At 34.1% G+C, this 20,203-nt stretch overlaps 1 protein-coding gene across 4 annotated transcripts in view; it reads left to right on the top strand.

Annotated features, from left to right (window-relative positions):
- MFN1 (mitofusin 1) overlaps positions 1–20,081 on the top strand; it is a 34,621-nt gene extending 14,540 nt beyond the window's left edge. For all 4 annotated transcript variants that reach the window (XM_030863083.2, XM_060298392.1, XM_030863078.2 and 1 more), the window contains 11 exons: positions 527–680; positions 794–861; positions 6,910–7,031; positions 8,690–8,816; positions 8,989–9,093; positions 9,391–9,493; positions 9,633–9,862; positions 11,797–11,949; positions 13,090–13,286; positions 15,661–15,795; positions 17,885–20,081. In XM_030863083.2, the coding sequence (XP_030718943.1) occupies positions 527–680; positions 794–861; positions 6,910–7,031; positions 8,690–8,816; positions 8,989–9,093; positions 9,391–9,493; positions 9,633–9,862; positions 11,797–11,949; positions 13,090–13,286; positions 15,661–15,795; positions 17,885–17,966 (1,476 nt within the window). In that variant the 3' untranslated portion in view covers positions 17,967–20,081. The remainder of the gene's footprint in view (positions 1–526; positions 681–793; positions 862–6,909; positions 7,032–8,689; positions 8,817–8,988; positions 9,094–9,390; positions 9,494–9,632; positions 9,863–11,796; positions 11,950–13,089; positions 13,287–15,660; positions 15,796–17,884) is intronic.
- Positions 20,082–20,203: the final 122 nt, after the last annotated feature.

Here is a 20,203-nt window from a genome sequence, read left to right as displayed (position 1 = left end):
TTCTGATTTCAAATAAAGATAACTTCATTATAGCAAATTTATTGTAGCACTTAATTTCTGATTTTAAAGGTATTAATAGCTTCACTGTAGAAAATTTGGAAAATAAAAGCTTAAGGAAGAAATTAAAATGCCACCTAGTTTTGTGGGTATTGCCTGCATGCCACCTATTAATTTACATAAATATATGTACACATCATATACCCTTAATACAGAATTAGGAACCTTTCCCCATGCCATTAAACACTAATGTTTGTCTACAGTATGTTTCTTAATGGTTGTGTAGTATTTGATGGTCCATCAGAATTTTAAATTAAATGTTCAAGGAAGAATCATTAAGTTAAGAGGAAGATTTCCTGTCAGCAAGTATCAAACTTCATTTATTAGAATTTTTGGAGTTGTTACGTATAAGACAACCGTTACCATATCATATAGTAACAATATCACTATAAGTGGAGTTTAGTATAGGCCAGTAACTGTTATATTTGTTTAATTATTAGAATTCTTTTAATACCCTGTTTTTCTCTAGGTACGCAGACAGCACATGGAAAGATGCCTACATTTCTTGGTGGAGGAGCTCAAAGTTGTGGATCCTTTAGAAGCACGGAATCGTATCTTTTTTGTTTCTGCAAAGGAAGTTCTTAGTGCTAGAAAGCACAAAGCCCAGGGGATGCCAGAAGGTGGTATGTATTCATTATTTCATCCTTTTGAAATACAAATAGATTATAAAAATAGCATGCTAGAAATCTTATCTTGCTATATACTAGGTTTTAAAATCTTCACCTAAATATTACAGGTGGGGCACTTGCAGAAGGATTTCAGGCGAGATTGCAGGAGTTTCAGAATTTTGAACAAATCTTTGAGGTAGGAATTTTGTGAATGTACTGACTAATGTAAAACCGTAGCATTGGTTGGAGAGTGAGCATAATCTTCTGTTTTCACTACTTACCTTTGTCAGTAACCTTTGGTGTTATTTAGTGTAGTTTCTGACACAGCAAGTAAAACGAGGAAAGTTGGAAGAAAGAAAGTCCCTGCAAAGTGGATGATCTATAAGAATGGAAAATTAAAGATTGTAATTTCTTCCTATTCTTTTTCTTTAATGTATTTGTGTTTAAATGAGACACTAGTTTCTAATATTTTGTTGGTCAGTGGGTAAAATATTCTATATTCAACAGTCAGGCACAAGATTAAAGAAATGTAATTGCTGTTGGAATGGATAATAGAGCAAAATGAAGATTTTTTTTTTGATAGAACATAGTTAATGTCATTGGACAAAAGTTAATTACATTTCTAAACTGTATTGTCACCTGTTAATTCTCCATGTTTTATGCCAAATGTCCTGAATAAATGAATACAAAAATAATTAAGATATAGGTCCTGTATTTTAGGAATCTAAACTGCTGAGGTGCATGAATAGATAATGTGTGTGCAGCACGGGGGAGGGAAGATACTCTTATGTTTTGGTGTAGGTGTTTTATTCAGAGACATTAAAACTTTCTACATTGACTGAAAAATTCTCTAGCTGTTAATCTTCTTGACTCTAATTTAGCTCTTAGTTGTGCTTATTAGATTGCATATCTCCTTCTCATCCGCAGATGAACACAAATACTTCAGAAATGAAAAAAAACTTCCATCAGTAATTATTCTTCCTTATAAGTAGTAACTGTCTTAATAGTAAGGACATAAATGTTGAATGTACTTGGCAGAATTTTTAAAATTAACCATTTGCTCACTATCCCCTATTTTTAATTTGGTGAGAGGGAGAAAGACCATTAGGTAGATAAAGACAAGGTGTTTAAGAAAACCCATTCTCAGGCCCCTGGGATATCAGAGGTCCCTGGGATATCAGTAGGTGTCTTGTCAAACTAAGCTATAGGATATATGATATCCCAGTTACTCAAAGACCATTGTTTATCTTCTTTCCCTTTTGGTTTCACAAGAGATTCAATGCTCTCCTCACTCTTACTGGTTATAGTCATTTCATCCATGGAGAAAATAATTGGGGAGCATATCATTGTTTCCCTTGTCTTTTCTTATTTATTGAGCTTTTCTTTCTTCCTGTGTGTTTGTGTGCATGTGTGTTTGTCATTGATTTCTCCTACCAAATCATATATTGTTCAGTTATACATTTATACCTCTTTCATATTGGTTCCTGGTACAGCATTTGATTTCCCAGAATATCTCCTTGAAGAGGTGGGAATGAGAAGAATAAAAGATGTGCTGTAGAGCACTGGTTTTCAAACCCGGCTGATGATGAGAAACACATGAGGTACTTTAGAGAACTGCAGACTCCTGACTCATCTCAGAGACTAATCCAGTAGGGCTAGGATGGACCTAGGAATCTGTTATATATTTAAAGTTCCCTGAGTGATTGCAATAATCAGGCAGACTTAGGAACTATTCTTTTTAATGTTTTTAGAAGAAACTTGGCATTTCACTTTTTTATTGTAAAAGTTCATTTGAGCATCTAAAAATTATATATGGAAAAAACTGTTTATGAGCAAGAGCTTTTACATGAAGTTGTGGAGAATGTTAGGCTTTAGAGTTTGAAATTTTTGTTTAAAACTATGATATAAAATGAGAATCAACTAGAAATTATTTGAATTTACCTAAAGAAATAATCAGGTGGCAAAAAATTTTGTCTGGATGGCCAGACCTTTTTTTGGTAACTGCACTGACAACTCTTTTCAACTTTTGTCAAAGCTGAAATTTGTTACTTTTAAAACTAATTTTGGTAATTTATGATTTCCTATAAATTGGTGCATTTCTGAGAATTTATGATTTAGTATAAAATTGTTCATTTAAAAATATTTTGTATTCCTTTTCTATATCTATACTTATATGTATATATAGATAGATAAAGGATACAAGAAATACCTGTGTATTTTAAACCTTAATTGGATTTACCAATGATCTGATTGCTTTGCTTTTCCTCCAAAGACTTTGGTTAATTTATCAGTTGATACATAGTATTTTTGGGGTTTTATTCATTAAATTCTATGTTAATCTTTACACAAAGTTTCTTTCTGCTTTCATTATATAAGTGGGATTGTTTTTTGCTTTTTGGTCTTTAAGAAAGAATTTAGGGCCATGAATTTGTCTGTGAGTGTAGCTTTGGATGTATTCTATAGGTTTCAGTATCCAGTTTCATTGTTGATTAATTTTTAATGATAGCTTTTGGCATTTCCTATTCAATACAGGAGTTACTAAAATTCAGATGTTTTGATTATTATCATCTAACTTTTCTTGATTTTTTTTGCATTGTGATCACAAATGTGGCCTTTATACACATTTTCTCTGTTTTTAGAATTCAATATTGTGTGTGTAGTCTTATAAGATGATTTTTGTATAAAGAAAAACTGTACCAAGTTAATCATTTTATCAAACAGTCTGATCTTTGCCATGGACCTCTTGAGATTCATTTGGTTTAAAAGAAGCTGAATATTATGAACTTTCAGGGTACCAAGTTAAATAAGGCTTGGAAATTAAATAAAATCAATCAAGAAAATCAATGTTAATTCTATTCATATGTTTTCTTGTTTTCAGCCTATATTTGGACAGGTGTGTATTCTGAACACAGTTTAGAAATCTAAAAATTTTTTGCCCAAATATTTGGCCATTAACTATTCTTAATAGTTTTGTGTCAGTGAATTTGTTGTGAAGGACATTCCTGGGACAACTGGTGAAATTTGGAAATGGACTATATGTTAGGTTAATAGTATTGTCCTGGTGATAAAAGTTCTGAATACAGTAATTGTTTTGTGGTTGTATAGGAAAATGTCCCCATTCTTAGGAGACACATGTTAATATATTTAGTAGTAAGGCTGTGGTGGTTACAATGAACTGTCAGATTGTTCAGGAAGAAATATATACAGGTATGTATAAAGATGAATATCTATATAGACTTACCTATATAGATCTGCATGGAGAGAGAGAAGGAAAGGTAAACAAAGCTGAATGTTAACATTTGGTATATTTACTTGAAAGGTATATTGTATCTTGGTGTTCTTTCTTGTAATTTTCCTGTCAGTTTAAGATATTTCAAAATAATACATTGGGAGTGGTAAATAGCATGTTATTGGGTATTTAGGGTCTTTTATCAAGGGGACTTGACAAGCTGGTTTATGTTTTTGTTTTTGTTTTTGTTCTTTGCGGTACACGGGCCTCTCACTGTTGTGGCCTCTCCCATTGCGGAGCACAGGTTCTGGACGCGGAGGCTCAGCGGCCATGGCTCACAGGCCCAGCCGCTCCGCGGCATGTGGGATCCTCCCGGACCGGGGCACAAACCCCTGTCCCCTGCATCGGCAGGCGGACTCTCAACCACTGTGCCACCAGGGAAGCCCTGTATGTCTTAATTACACATAAATATTAATATTTACAAATTTGTAACTACATATTACTAAATCATCAGCTATTTTCTGTAGATGTTATTAGAAAATCAGAAGATGATCATAATTGAGATGTGATTATTGTTTTGGTTCTAAATCTTTAATAAGTTTTAAAACAGCCTACAGGATACTCTGACAAGATGGAATTTAAATTGTCTGGTGTAGTATTTTAAATTTCTCCTTGGAAAATTAGAGTTCCTGATAAAATAAGTCTGGGAACTGCTGCATGCTATATATGTCTCCCATGGAGATTCATAAGTATATTAGTATATAAAGGGCTCTGAGAAACTGTTCAGTAAAGAACCTTTATTTAAATTAGCATTCCCTGGGACTTCCCCAGTGGTCCAGTGGCTAAGACTCAGTGCGCCCAATGCAGGGGGCCCGGGGTCAATCCCTGGTCAGGGAACTAGATCCCACATGCTGCAACTAAGACCTGGTGCAGCCAAATAAATAAATATTTAAAAAAATAAATTAGCATTCCCTATACTTAGTTTGGAATAGAGTATTCCTTTTGCAGTTGACTTCTGATATTTTTCTGATCAGTGGGAACGTCAGTGTGGGATACTTTTTAATTAGAAAAAGATTGCCTGTTTTCTTCTTTATACTTATTCACCAATGTATATTTTTGAATCAAGGAATAACTTGTATATTGCCTAATAACTTTTGGAGGTCTTTTCTTTTTCTCTAGTCTAGCTCTAATACTGTGCTGTTATCTACAAATTTGGGGTCTTCATTGCTGATATCTAGATCTGCTTCATCGAGGAACAGAATTTCTTTTAACTTTTTTTTCTTTTAAAAATATTTTTATTCTTTTATTATAGTTTTTGTGATGGTTAATTTGGCAATTTATGAGATAGTTATTTAAAGTAAAATCATAACTTTGTTTTGGTCATTAAAAAATAAGCAGTTTGGAAAAAATAAGCAGTTTGCACTTTAAATGTTTAATATTTTGTAGTTATTGGTGGCTTCTGCTTTGGCATATACAGAACAGGAATACTGTAACTTCTTATTAGTAATCTCTTCAGGATTAGTGATAATTGAGTGATGTATAAATGAGCTTGACAATGAGCAAAAGTAAGACTATGCACTGAAAAAAAGTAATGGGCTCTGAGTTAAGACATAAACTGTTAACTAAATGAATTACCCTCATGTGCCCTATAGCTAAAGAAATGAATCTGCTTTGTTTTCTATACCTCAAAAAAATACCAAAGAGAGAATTTAAAAGTCTCTTCTGTCTTAGTGAAATAATCATTTTAGAGATGTGACGGCTCAGCATAGATTATAAATAGAACACTGAATGAATATATAATATACTAATGATTTCACCATAACAAATATAGTGCTAGTGTATTAAGTGACTACCTTTTAAAGCTTAAAAGCTATTTATTTTGATGAAGGATAGTAATTACTTTCAGAAGTAATTACCACAATTTGTACTGGTTTTATATTAAGTTCAAGAAGATGAATTCATGGAAATATTGGAGAGTTGGGGAGTATATCCCTCATTTGATGTCGTGACCCAGATGAGTGTTCTTGGTTGTTCAAAGACCAGATAGTATTTCTCTACACTTGCGGTTGTTTTCAAATGTTATGTCAGTACAGAATTTGACTTTTCTATGATGTAAAAGTGAAAGGCCAATTTTAATTTAATAATTTTGCTAGCACTTAAATGATGAATCACAGTAAATGTTTTAAATAACAAGTAATATGCACATATATTGAAACTGAAACAAAATTTCACAAAAGAAATATCCATCATCATATGTGTTGCATTCTGATGTATTCTCTGTGTAAAAAACACAGGTCATGAAACACTAATTGATTTGTACAACTGTTAGTAAGTTGTGAGCTACAGTTAGTGAAAGTGAAACATGAGATAAGGCATCATTCTGACCTATATGCACACACTATATAGTCCAATGACAATAATGGGATTATCTTAGAAATAGCTTTAGATATTTTTCTATAAACAATTTAAAATATTACTTAGGTTGTTTACTGTTAAATAGTATTTTTCAATTTGTTCAAGCTTTAATCTGTAGAAGTCCTTTTTACTAACTTTATGTGAATCGTATCGTTCATTTGTTTCAATGTAGAATTCTATTTCATGGCTTAAGAACTTCATGAGGTTTTCATTGCAAATATGAGAAAAATCAAGATAGATGGACTAGAAGTAGATTAAAGGTGATCCAAATAAAATTAGTAATCCTAATAGGAAACCTTTTTTAACATTGAAAATAGCACCCTTTTTTATTTATTTAAAAAAATAATATAGTCAAAGAGCCATTGCACATTACTGTGTAAAATTACACAAAGCTATGAACTTGCTGTTAAAGCCTTTTAACTTTTAAATTTTTGACATTTTTTTTTACCTTTATAATTTTAAGTTGTGTTTGTCATCCATTTATTTTCTATCCTTATGTCTGTTTTGGTTAACATTACAAACAGCAAGTTTTTGTGTTTAAATTCCTGAAAACGTTGGGATGGAATTACAGTAATGTGTTATGGCTTGGGCCCCTCGCAGGAGTGTATCTCGCAGTCAGCAGTGAAAACAAAGTTTGAACAGCACACTATCAGAGCTAAACAGATACTAGAAACGGTGAAAAACATAATGGATTCAATAAACGTGGCAGCAGCAGAGAAAAGGTATGAATTCATTTTATTGCAAAATTATTTTTGTGTCAATATGAATTCTTTAGACTAAGGTTTAAAATTTTTATATTATTAAATACCTTTCACACTAACATCAACCTTGCAGGTTTAGCTGATGCCTACTTGCATGTTTTTTAATGAATATTTGAAACTATAAATATTTTTTTTACAACCTTGAACAACTACATCATTTACATCCCCTGGATCTCAGTATTCTCGTGTGTGAGCTGTGATTTTAAAATGTTCAGTGGCTTTAAATGTCTTTAAAGCAGTGAAAGAACCATTTCTTCCAGCAGAATTTCTCGAAGTCCAAAACAGGTGACCCTCTTTTTACATTCAACCTATCACTCATCTTTCATGTATTCATACATTGAAACCTTGAAATCACTCCTTTATGCCAGTTGTGGTTTTATATCAGCTGGTAAACAAACAAGGTGATACTACCTGCCAGCCAGAAAGTGAATTTGGTAAGCATTACTCTATATGTCATACTATATTGCAGTATATTTTTCCATTTATTACCTTGTAATGATGAAAATGAATACACGAAAGTGCCAACACTAGTCGAAGAAGAGGGTAGTTCTCACAAACTTGGTGTACTTGAAACAGATTAAGATGTTATTAGATGTTATAAGCATAATGATGTTAAGCCTCAATTGGACCTTTAAGTGGGCTTAAGCCAATCAATGGGAAGATGTAAAGAATCTAAGATTAAATCCAAGATATAAAATTGGGGATTTTAAATGTATTTGATCTTGCTGAGAACAAAACTCCACTCATATCTAGGTCTGTTGCCTAATTTTGACACTTTAGCAGGAATGCATTATGTACAACATTAGAGAATTTGCAGCATATAAAACTCAAGGATCAGAACCCAGATTCTGATCTCTGGCCCTATGCACACTGTTTCTGTATAGTGAGCTCAGTTGCTTTATTATGGTAGCCAAAGTAAGTATTCGTCCACTGGATTGACCTTAATTTTTATAAAAATATAGGACATTGAAATAAACGTAGCACAAAAAAGATGTGATTTGAGGGTGGTTCGTATAATCATGCCTTGGGAACAGATGTCTTGGGAAAGATGATCTTAAAAGGATCTCAGGCTTTTATTTTCCTATATCATCCAGGGGTTGACAAATTTTAGTAGATAGTAAATATTCTAGGCTTTGTAGGCTATACTGTCTCTTTGGCAACTACTCAGTTCTGCGGTTTTAGAGCAAAAGCAGCCATATACACAATAGGTTCATGAATGCTTGTGGCTGTGTTCCAAGAAAACTTTAACAGAAACTAGCAGATGGCTGGATTGGGCTTGCAGAGTGCTGTTTACTGGCCCCTGTTTATTAAGTAGACTTAATATTGAGTTAGTTCTGTTTTGACTGTTCATATCTATGAAATGGGTGGAGATTTAGCATCCTTATTAATCCTTTGTGGGATTCAGGTACCACATGAGCAGAGAGACAGTTTATATCCAATCATCTGTAAAACATTTTATAAGTGAAATATTATTTGAATCCTTTTAGATGTTGAAATACAAGATTTTTTTTCCTTCTATCGTGCTAACAGATGGTTCAATATATAAGTGAGTGAGTGTACTTAATTTCTTTGGGACTTTAATACACCCTGAATATTAATTACTTTTCATACTATAATAGGGTTTATTCAATAGAAGAGAGGGAAGACCAAATTGATAGACTGGACTTTATCCGAAACCAGATGAACCTTTTAACACTGGATGTTAAGAAAAAAATCAGGGAGGTTACAGAGGAGGTTGCAAATAAGGTGGGTAACGTTAGCTTTGTGATTATAATATCTGGGAATGGAAATACTTTTGATAATGCTAGAAATGGTATCTGTTACCTTAAAGGAATATTTAAGTTTTTTCAATTTAATTTTTTTGAGTAGTTGGTAATCTTGTTTAAATATTTTAATTCTGATTTTTTAATATTTTTAGGTTTCATGTGCAATGACAGATGAAATTTGTCGACTCTCTGTTTTGGTTGATGAATTTTGTTCTGAGTTTCATCCTACTCCAAGTGTATTGAAAGTATATAAAAATGTAAGTTAAATTGTAGTTAAATGTTATTCAGATACAGTTTCCTTATCTTATTCTGACTCTTATTCCACTCTTTAGTGGTTTGGCCATTTTAGTGTCTTCATGGCAATCAGTACATGATTAAACTATTACATCTCCTGTGCACTCTTGTAATAAATCTAAACTATAAAGTACACAGAAGAATTATCATCTTAGAAAAGAATAAGATCATTTTAGTGTTTACTACTTTTTTGACATTTTAATAAAATCTGCATATATTCTAGAGAAAAAAATAACGTGGACATTTACCATTGTTAACAGGAGTTAAATAAGCACATAGAAGATGGAATGGGAAGAAATTTGGCTGATCGGTGCACCAATGAAGTCAATGCTTCAATGCTTCAATCCCAGCAAGAAATTATTGGTAATATTTATGTCTGCAAGTTCGTGTGTAGTTTTTTCTTTATGTCGTTGTTAAAAGATTTATTATAAAATCCTTTAGATATTTTATAAAATATTATTTACTGTTGTTAACTAAAATATCATAATTCGGTTCTTTCTAGAAAATTTGAAGCCATTACTTCCAGCTGGTATACAGAATAAACTACATACACTGATTCCTTGCAAGAAATTTGATCTCAGCTATGACCTAAATTGCCACAAGTTATGTTCAGATTTTCAAGAGGATATTGTATTTCATTTTTCCTTGGGCTGGTCCTCCCTTGTCCATCGTTTCTTGGGTCCTACAAATGCTCAGCGGGTGCTTCTAGGATTATCAGAGCCTATCTTTCAGGTATATATATATCTATATATATATTTTTTTTTGAGTAGGCTTTTTATTAGGTGGTTATTGCTGTACTATACAGGTATGTATCTGATTCTACCAGTTTAGAGTCTCTTTTTAAAAACTTTTTTGAATTTATCAATTCAATAATTTTTTTAATTAATTAATTTTTTTTTCTTTTTGGCTGCGTTGGGTCTTCATTGCTGTGCGTGGGCTTTCTCTAGTTGCAGCGAGCGGGGGCTACTCTTCGTTGCAGTGCTTGGGCTTCTCATGGTGGTGGCTTCTCATGCTGCGGAGCACAGGCCCTAGGCACATGGGCTCAGTAGTTGTGGCTCATGGGCTTTAGGGCGCAGGCTCAGTAGTTGTGGCACATGAGCTTAGCTGCTCCGCGGCATGTGGGATCTTCCTGGACCAGGGCTCGAACCTGTGTACCCTGCATTGGCAGGCGGATTCTTAACCACTACGCCACCAGGGAAGTCCCTCAATTCAATAAGTTTTCAGAAAACTTACAGAGTTGTAAAACCATCGCCACAATCCAGTTTTAGAACATGTCTGTCACCCCAAAGGCTACCCTTGTGCCCATTTGCAGTCAGTTGTCATTTCCACCTCCAGCCCTACTGCTAGTCAGGTTTCTCTAGATATCATTTTTACCCTTCAGGACATTTCATATCAATGGAATCACACAAAATGTGGCCTTTTGTGACTGGCTACTTTCACTTAGCATGATGTTCTCAAGGTTTGTCATCATGGTATATGAATGTTGTAGCATGTATCAATACTCCATTTCTTTTTTTGGATGAATAATATCCCATTATGGATATCACACATTTTATTTATCCATTCACCAATTGATGGACATTTGAGTTGTTTGTACTTTTTGGCTATTATGAGTAATGATGTTTTAAATACTCATAGACTGTTTTTATATGGACATCTGTTTTCATTCCTCTTGAGTATATATGTCTAGGAGTGAAATTGCTGGACCACATGGTAACTCCATGTTTAACTTTCTGAGGAACTGCTAAACTGTTTTCCAAAGCAGCTGCACCATTTTACATTCCCACCAGCAATGTATTAAGGTTCCCTTTCTCCACATGCTCATCAAGACCTGTTATCATCTTTTTTATTATGGCAGATGTGAAGTTGTATCTCATTGTAGTTTTGATTTGTATTTCCTTAATGACTGATGATTTTGAACATCTTTTCATGTGCTTATTCGTGTATCTTATTTTGTAACATGTCTATTCAAATCATTTGTCCATTTTTAAATTAGGTTATTTGGCTTCTTATCGACTTGTGGGAGTTCTTTATATATATTCCAGATACATACAAGTCTTTATCAGATACATGATTTCCAAATACGTATGTTTTTCTAGTCTGTAGCTTGCCTTTTAATTTTCTTATGGTGTATTTTGAAGTGTAAAAGATTTTAACTTTGCTTTTATTTTTTTTTTTATTTTTAATTTTTATTTTTTATTTTTGGCCACGTAGCTTGTGGGATCTTAGTTCCCCAACCAGAGATTGAACCCAGGCCCTCGGCAGTGAAAGTGTATAGTCCTAACCACTGGACCGCCAGGGAATTCAAAAGGTTTTAAATTTGAAGTCCAGTTTTTTTTAAGGATTGTTTTTTTGGTGTAAAAAAATTTTTTTTATATACAGTTTTAATTTCACTTGAGAGTTGAAGGCTTGTTGTTTTAGGTAGACTCATTGTATGTTATGAAAATTCATTCTTCATGATATCATTGGTCCATGTCACAGGAGATAACTTTCAGACCATTTTTATTTTCTTCATGTATTTATGGTAAACTCATTAATTGGAGTCATTCTTTTTGTAGATTTACTACTGTAATTTTAAAAGAGAATACAGTCGAATTTTGTAAATGTAACTTTTCCATTTGTAGTGGTTTAATTGAATTAATCCTTTCCCCCCCCAACCTTATTAGCTTCCCAGATCTTTAGCTTCTACTCCCACTGCTCCTACCAATCCAGCAACACCAGATAATGCGTCACAGGAAGAACTCATGGTTACCTTAATAACAGCATTAGCCTCTCTTACGTCTAGAACGTCTATGGGCATCATTGTTGTTGGAGGAGTGGTAAGAAATAGTAACTTTTTTTTTGAAACAGTATTTTTTGGTGTAATTGAAATTGAAATTATTGCAAAGCTACCTGCTAGATCAGGAAAAGAAAGATATATTTACTTCAGTTTCCAGGATCTATAAGATGACATGAAAAGTTGTAAGTTAAAATTAGTGAATTGAGTTTCACAAGTCTAATCTTAAAAATAAATATTTAAAAAAAATTTTAATTGAAATATAATTGACATATAAAATAGTATTAGTTTTAGGTGTATGACATGATTTAATGTATGTATATATTGTGAAATGATTACCACAACATAAACAATACTTCCTACTTTTACATCACAGCACACGAAGAAACAATATTTGTGCATTGGAGTAACAGGAATGATCCAGGTCCCTTATCTAGCCTTCTCCAAATACCAAAGGGATCTGCCTTAAAGTATTAAATATTATTTTTTGTAGTAGTTCTTATATGCTAAAAGTTTTTTTCATATCATTAACAGCATAGGTTTATTTTGGTTTGTTTTTATTGACGTATAGTTGATTTACAATGTTGTGTTTCAGGTGTACAGCGAATGATATAGTTACACAAATATATATATCTCTATTCTTTTTCAGATTCTTTCCCCTTATAGGTTATTACAAAATATTGAGTATAGTTTTCTGTGCTATACAGTAGGTCCTTGTTGGTTATCTTTTTTTTCTTCTATTTTCTCTTTTGGCCACACCACGCGGCATGTGGGATCTTAGTTCCCCAACCAGGGATCGAACCTGTGCCCCCTGCAGTGGAAGCATGCAGTCTTAACCACTGGACTGCCAGGGAACTCCCAGTTAACTATTTTATATACAGTTCATTTTGGTTTTTTAAACCTTTGACCTAAATTAACATCCCTTTTTGAGATACATTTCATCAGCTTACCAAATGCCTGGCAGGTTATAAAAGTTCTTGCCTGGTATTTATGTGCTGCTCCTTTTTTCGGCTTGATTTCCGGTAATTTCATATTTTCTCATAGAGAAGGAATATACATTTTTAAAAAATGGATCTGACTCAAAGACCTGTAGGGAGCCAATGAGTTTTCTAAAATGCCTTTTAGTACAATCTCCCTAGTGGTATTTTTCTTTCTCAAAGTAAGCTGTGAATTTATCTTACAGATTTGGAAAACTGTAGGCTGGAAACTCATATCTGTTTCATTAAGTATGTATGGAGCTTTGTATCTTTATGAAAGGCTGACTTGGACCACCCGTGCCAAAGAGAGAGCCTTTAAACGGCAATTTGTGAATTATGCAACTGAAAAACTGCAGCTGATTGTTAGCTTCACAAGCGCCAACTGCAGCCACCAAGTACAACAGTAAGTTGCAAGATTCATCTATTTTTGTTTTAAAGCTTTACTGAAGTAGGACATACATGCAGAAATGCAGAAATAAGAGTACAGCTCAAAGAATTATCACAACATGAACACATTTTATAATTGCCACCAAAGTGGAAAACACAGAATGATACCAAACAAGTGGGCTCAAAATGCATGGTGGTACGTAATTTATTTTTACTATTATAGCCCAGATTTGTAGGTTTAAAGGCATGATTTTTTAAAACTCAAGAGAATTTTATTATAATAATAAATACCTGGGTCCACCAAGTTTATGTATCTTAAATATTTGTTTCATTGATTTAGTAAAAACATATAGAACTCCAGTCAAATCAATGCATAATATTCTGTATTAGAGTGCCCCTGAGAGCTGAATTAGAAAGTTTTCTGAGCTAAAGATGATTGCAATTTAATAGAAGAAACAACATGTACATAATTATAATAAAAGGTGAAAAGTGAAAAGTAATGAGAGCTTCATAATGTGAGGCTGTAGAATCTTTTTTTTTTAAATGGCATTGAGTATTTATGTATTTATTTATTTATTTATTGGCTGCATTGGGTCTTCGTTGCTGTGTGTGGGCTTTCTCTAGTTGTGGCAAGTGGGGGGCTACCCTTTGTTGCGGTGCGTGGGCTTCTCACTGTGGTGGCTTCTCTTAGGCACGTAGGCTTCAGTAGCTGTGGCTCACAGGCTCTAGAGCGCAGGCTCAGTAGTTGCGACACATGGGCTTAGTTGCTCCACGACATGTGGGATCTTCCCGAACCAGGGCTCGAACCCGTGTCCCCTGCATTGGCAGGCGGATTCTTAACCACTCTGCTACCAGGGAAGTCCCTAGAATCTGAAATCATGAAGGTTAGTGGATCAGCAAAGGTTTCCTAGAGGAGAGGTAGCCTGATGAGACTTGAACATCAGAATAGAACGAGCAAGACAGAGAAGACAGCTCAAACCAAAGGCAAGAAGGTTGGGGGAAAAGGAATGTGTTCAGAAACGTGAGATAATTTCAGTGTGGCAGATGTGTACATAAGAAGGGGTCCATTCAAGTATAAACCTAACACTAGGACTGAGGTTTGGATAATTAGGAACCCTGGGAGTGATATCATTAACATTTAGCTCTAGAACAGATAACTTTGCAGTGGTGTGGTGTGTAAAGTGGTTTAGACTCAGGAGACAAGAATTGCAGGGAGATTAAACTGTTTCAGACACAAGATCAGAGCCTGTACTAACCTAGTTAAGTTAGAGCTATAGGGAATGGAAGCAATGGGGGCACAGAACTGAGACCACTGAATTAGTTCACTCATTTACCAAATATTTATTGAGCTCCTATTTTATATAACTGTTAATTTTGATTTATTTATACTAAGATCTTTTTCTTTAATGAGGATAAACTGGACCTCCAGACAAAATCAGCTGAGGCTCACATTCATAAAAACAGAATTAATGAAGCTTACTATTCATTTCATCATCAAACATTTATTAATTGCCTACCGTGTGACAATAAATACTCTAGAACTTATGGGAAATTAAAAGCTAAAGATAACTTGTATTCTTCCTTAGAGGACTTTACACTCTAATGGAGGCAACCTCAAATAATTACTCCGGTTAAAATAATACTAGCTAAAAATAATAATAATACTAGCTAAAATAATAATAATACTACTAGCTAAATATTAATGTAATAAAATATTAAAATAAAAAGATGCTTCATTTGTCTTATATTGGTATTTGGTCAGATAGGGGAGAATGGAGGGGGAAAGGACCCTGGGAAAGATGAAGATGCGCAGGAGAATAGTTGCAGAGAAAAGTCAGTTCATCAAATTCCAGTGGTACACACCTACCAGGCATGCTCCAAGTTGCAAAAATATAAATATATTTTCCAAAGTTAACATATTAACTAGCACACAAATTAAATACAGCCCTTTTGTTTTAGAAATGTGGTTAAATGTTGCTATAGTTTAAAGTATTTTTGACTGTCACAGAAGTTCATGAAATTTTCTTTCCTGTTCTCAGTAATTTATTTCTATAGGCAGGGGACAAGAGTAAGGCTTATTATGCTTCTGAAGAAATACACCCATCCTTTGCCTTTTTATAGCTTATTCATATTTACAGCAATATGGCAGAGTAATGTTATTACCCACTGAGCATTTGTCTTGAGGCCAGATGAAATTAAGCCCACAGTCATATTAAGCTTACAAGTGCCATACCCTCCCTCATACCATTCTTAGCCGTGTTCTTTGATACCTTATATTTTTGGGAATTTTTTAAACTTGTGATCTCTTTTTTTAATATAAACTTTAAATGAAAGCTTATTCATTTTAAAAGACATTCATGACTGCTGATAAAATTATTTTTTATTTGAAGGGAAATGGCAACCACTTTTGCTCGCCTGTGCCAACAAGTTGATATTACACAAAGACATCTAGAAGAGGAAATTGCCAGATTATCCAAAGAGATAGATCAACTGGAGAAAATACAGAACAATTCAAAGCGCTTAAGGTATTTGAACCTTTTGTCCTTAATAATATGAACATTTATTGGTTTCATTACCAAAATATAATTATGTAAAATCACTAGCAAATTTATGTTAAAATTTTTGGCTTTCTGCATTGGCTTAATTGTAATTTTGCAATTTCAATGAAAGCTAATTTGAACAACAACAAAAAAACAAATCTGAATTTAAAGGAATTTTTTAGATCTAAGCTTATAGCTCTATGTTAAGCTATACTAGTCCTTATTCAGAGCAGAAGTTTTGTAATTAAAAGTATGAGTATGGGGCTTCCCTGGTGGCGCAGTGGTTGAGAGCCCGCCTGCCGATGCAGGGGACACGGGTTCGTGCCCCGGTCTGGGAAGATCCCACATGCCGCGGAGCGGTTGGGCCCGTGAGCCATGGCCGCTGAGCCTGCGCCTCCGGAGCCTGTGCTCCGCAATGGGAGAGGCCATAACAGTGAGAGGCCCGCGTACCGCAAAAAAAAAAACAACAGTATGAGTATGAATTTTCAGTCCTACATATCCAAGACCCATAGCTTTTCTTCTCATTGGGGACTGTTAGGTATACTTAAATTTGAAGCAACGGAAGTAAACAAGATATCCTAATATAATGTGGAATTCTGGTTTAATATGATTTGCCATGGATTCTTCGGAGTCTAAATAAATTGTGCTTTGGGGGTCAAGACCAGAAGTATCACCACGAGATCTATACTTCTTGGCAGTTCTTTCAGCTTTATTACCCATTAGCTGGCTCACCTACAAGTCTGGTAGAATCATTAAGCATCATTTACTTCCTGCTGCTACTTACCAGGGCACATGCTACATACAGTTGCCTATATAAAAACAGTTTGCAACGCCTGCAAATTGGAGAGGCTGTCCTTATGACGTGGATTTTGGGACATTATACTTAAAACACCTGTGATAGTGTCCATCCCTGGTATCTTAATCTGAAAAGATTAAGATTTAGCAGTCACATTCTCATTGCATCTCCATTTCAGGGTCTCTGAAAAAGGTGACTGCCTATCACTTAAACCCGAGCATCACTTCTCACACACAAATACACCCAAGTTAATTTCACATATTCCATTGCTCCTATTTTAAGTTAGGTCATCCCAAATACAGCTTTTCAAATTTGGTGAAACTATATCCAATAGAAATTTTCTTTTAACCTAGGTAGGTTTTTAAATATTTTTCATCTTGCTATAGTAAAAAGCCATAACTGATAAAATAGATTATTGGTACTTATGTAGCTTTCAGATTTTGGCAGGACTGACTTGAATAAGTATCAACATTTTTGATCTGCTAATTCTTCTAATAGGAAAGTTTAGAATAATGTTAACATAATAAGTTTAGAATATTATTAACATAATATTTGGAATCTCCCTTGTTACTAAATTAGGCTTTTAGCCATTCAGATATAATTTAACTTAACTAATGCTTCAGGAGCATTACTTGAAGAAATATACAGTGGAGTTCACAAGAACATTTAACTTATGACCTTGACCATATGCACTCAGCAACAAACAAAACAGGACCAAGAAAAGAGAGAAACTCATTTAAGTATGTGTGTGTGCCCTGGCAGAGTATGAGAATGGGAGATACAAACCTGCATTCCCCTGTCAATTTACATTGTTTTCCCTCTTGTTATGGGCATTTGGCTGCATCAAGTACAATTTTAATATTTAAAAAAAATATTTTTGGTAACTATGGTCCTTTGACATCTACCAGCTACTTTGTGTATACATAAAACCACTTATTCTACGCTTTATTCTTAACGGGAATTCAAGAACAATTATGTCTTTATGTGACTTAGGATGTAACTCCCATGTAAGGTGATATGACTCCACTGTCTCTTAGGCTTTTCATTCTTGTTAAAGATTTTATCTCAGTATACCTTTCTTCTGGCCATTGGATTCTGTGTTTATTGCAAAGTTACAGTAGCACATATAATAAATGCTTTAAAAAGAGTTGATGATGTGAGTTCAGACAAATGTAGCAACAGCTGGCTAGTGATTTTTTTTTAAGATTTGCATGGGATGCATTTTTTCTCATTGACCTTTATGATTAGATTGGTGTTTTATTCATTTTTTTAAATTAGAAATAAAGCTGTTCAACTTGAAAACGAGCTGGAGAATTTTACTAAGCAGTTTCTACATTCAAGCGATGAAGAAGAATCTTAACAATAGAAATTGCTTTGGTGATCATGATAGAAGATGGAACTTGGAAGATGGGGACAGTTATTTTTATGAAGTGACTTTAAATATGAATTATACTAACTATACCTAAATAGCAAATCCTTGAGTAGATCCTGGTATTGATCTATCTCAGGGTGTGTGCATTTCTGAAAAGTGTTGTCTCTTTAGTTTTAATTTTGGGTAAAGAAAAATCCTTTGATATGTGAAAATGATGAATTAGTTTAAAGAACCAACTCTCTGACCCCTGCGGGGTGGGGCCTTGCTCTTAATTAGGGCTCTCTTTGTTTTTGATTCTGAAAAACTCTGCTTCCTGGCATCCAGGAGTTAGAGAATGCTCCTTTCATCTTCTTTCTCAAAACGAATTTTTGATGCCTATTTCAATGGGAATAGTCACATTTTTGTTTTATAAACTGCATTGCTCTAACCACAAAGGAGTGTGAAATGTTCTTGAGTGTATTATTTATGCAGGTTACAATCACTTTTGCATCCTGGCAGGTATGTAAACCACTAATAATGCTGTTTTTACTCCCTCTTTTATTCCTATTAAAATTGATGTAAAACAGTATATAGGTTTGTTATTATAGAGTCCTTATAAAGGTATTTGCGTCTAAATAGTTTTCTCATGTTTCTCAAGAAACACTTCCAGCCTCAGCTCTGATTCCAGTAAGGAAAGCTTTCTATCTCAGTTTTAAGAGTTACGTTTGAAGTGATAAAAATAGCCAGAGATATGGGAGATCTGAATTTTGGGTGGCTACAGTCATGTACAAATGCTGTTCTTTAGAAAGTATTTGCCAAGGATACTGCTGGGTTGTCCCCCGGAGTGGCTTTTAAACATTGTATGAATTTGACAGGTCATGGTTAAAAATTATGTTTTTTACCTTAATGAAATGTTTATGAGTTCAAGTATTGTTTGTTTCTATGTTAAAAACTAATAGAAAAGTTATATGGAAACATTAAAAAACTGACATTCTAAGGCTTTGCTACACAAAACGTAGTTTTGAGGACCACCAAATCAGCATCACCTAGATGCTTGTTAGAAAGGCACAATCCCAGAAGACACAGCACATTTGGCAAGTATAGTTTATGCTGCTTTTCCATGGGAGGGATAACATTTCATGCTTTTTTCTTTTAATACTCAGTACTTCTTTTTCTCTGCCTTTAAGGCTCCTGGATGCTACTCAGTCTTTTCACAACAGGTGCAACACTGTTTTCCAGGATATTTTAAGGAGAAAATATTATTTAGGCCATAGAAGGCTTTCAAAAATATTTTTTATGCAAATCGGATATTAGAATGCAATATTCAAATCCAAATAAATATTCATTTATGGCTAATATTGTTGCTTTATAACCAAAAAATGATACAAGCCACCAAGAAGTGGGATTAGGTAACAATTGCAACATGAAAAACATGTCTAAGACTGGGTACTGCTAATTAAGTTTACAATTTCAAGGCCTTAATCTTTTTGGGGGGGGGTCTTAATCTTTATATGCAAGTACTTGAACTTTTGAAATAGCATAGTGGTTTGGTATCACCTCATTAGTACAGTGGTTCTCACAATTTAGTCCCTCAGTCAACAGTAGCACTACACTAGGGAAGTTGTAAGAAAGAATTGCATTCTTGGGTCTCATCCTAGACCTACTGAATCAAATACTAGGTTTGGGGACCAGGAATCTCTGGTTTAACAAGCCCTCAAGGTGATCTGATGCATGCTGAAGTTTGGGAACTACAGAATAGTGTAGTGTGATTCTCGTGTAGTAAGTTTATACTAAGTTTTTCATCACTAGTTTGAATCCAGTTCCGCCTGATCAAGCTTGAAAATATGAGTGTTGGAAATGGGACACTAAAGTAATGAAGCCCAGCCTTTATGCTTAGGGATAATAAGTACACCTAGGACCAAGCCCATGAATTATAAAGAATTGTAGCTGTTGGCGTTCAAAGTTATTGCACATTTACTTGACTGTCTACTATGTATGTTTTCAGGATTATTTATAAACTTTGTGTAACCTTCAACTTTTTACAAAACTAGATTTTTTATAAGTATGCAAGGTGAAAATAAAATGTTTGCCTGATAGTTGATAAATGTAGCATTTATACTGGCATTTAGTGAGTTTTAATCTTTTAATGATTTTTATGGCTATCTTGGGGAGACCTGCTCATCTTTTTCCTAAGGGAACTTTAAGGGAAAAAAATGACATTTTGATGAAAATCTGTGGCCTTTTAA

This window comes from Globicephala melas, chromosome 4, assembly GCF_963455315.2.
Source record: "Globicephala melas chromosome 4, mGloMel1.2, whole genome shotgun sequence".
In the NCBI taxonomy this organism is placed as follows: domain Eukaryota; kingdom Metazoa; phylum Chordata; class Mammalia; order Artiodactyla; family Delphinidae; genus Globicephala; species Globicephala melas.
The sequence above is the reverse complement of the archived record's forward strand: the minus strand, read 5'-3'. Positions and strand labels throughout refer to the sequence as shown.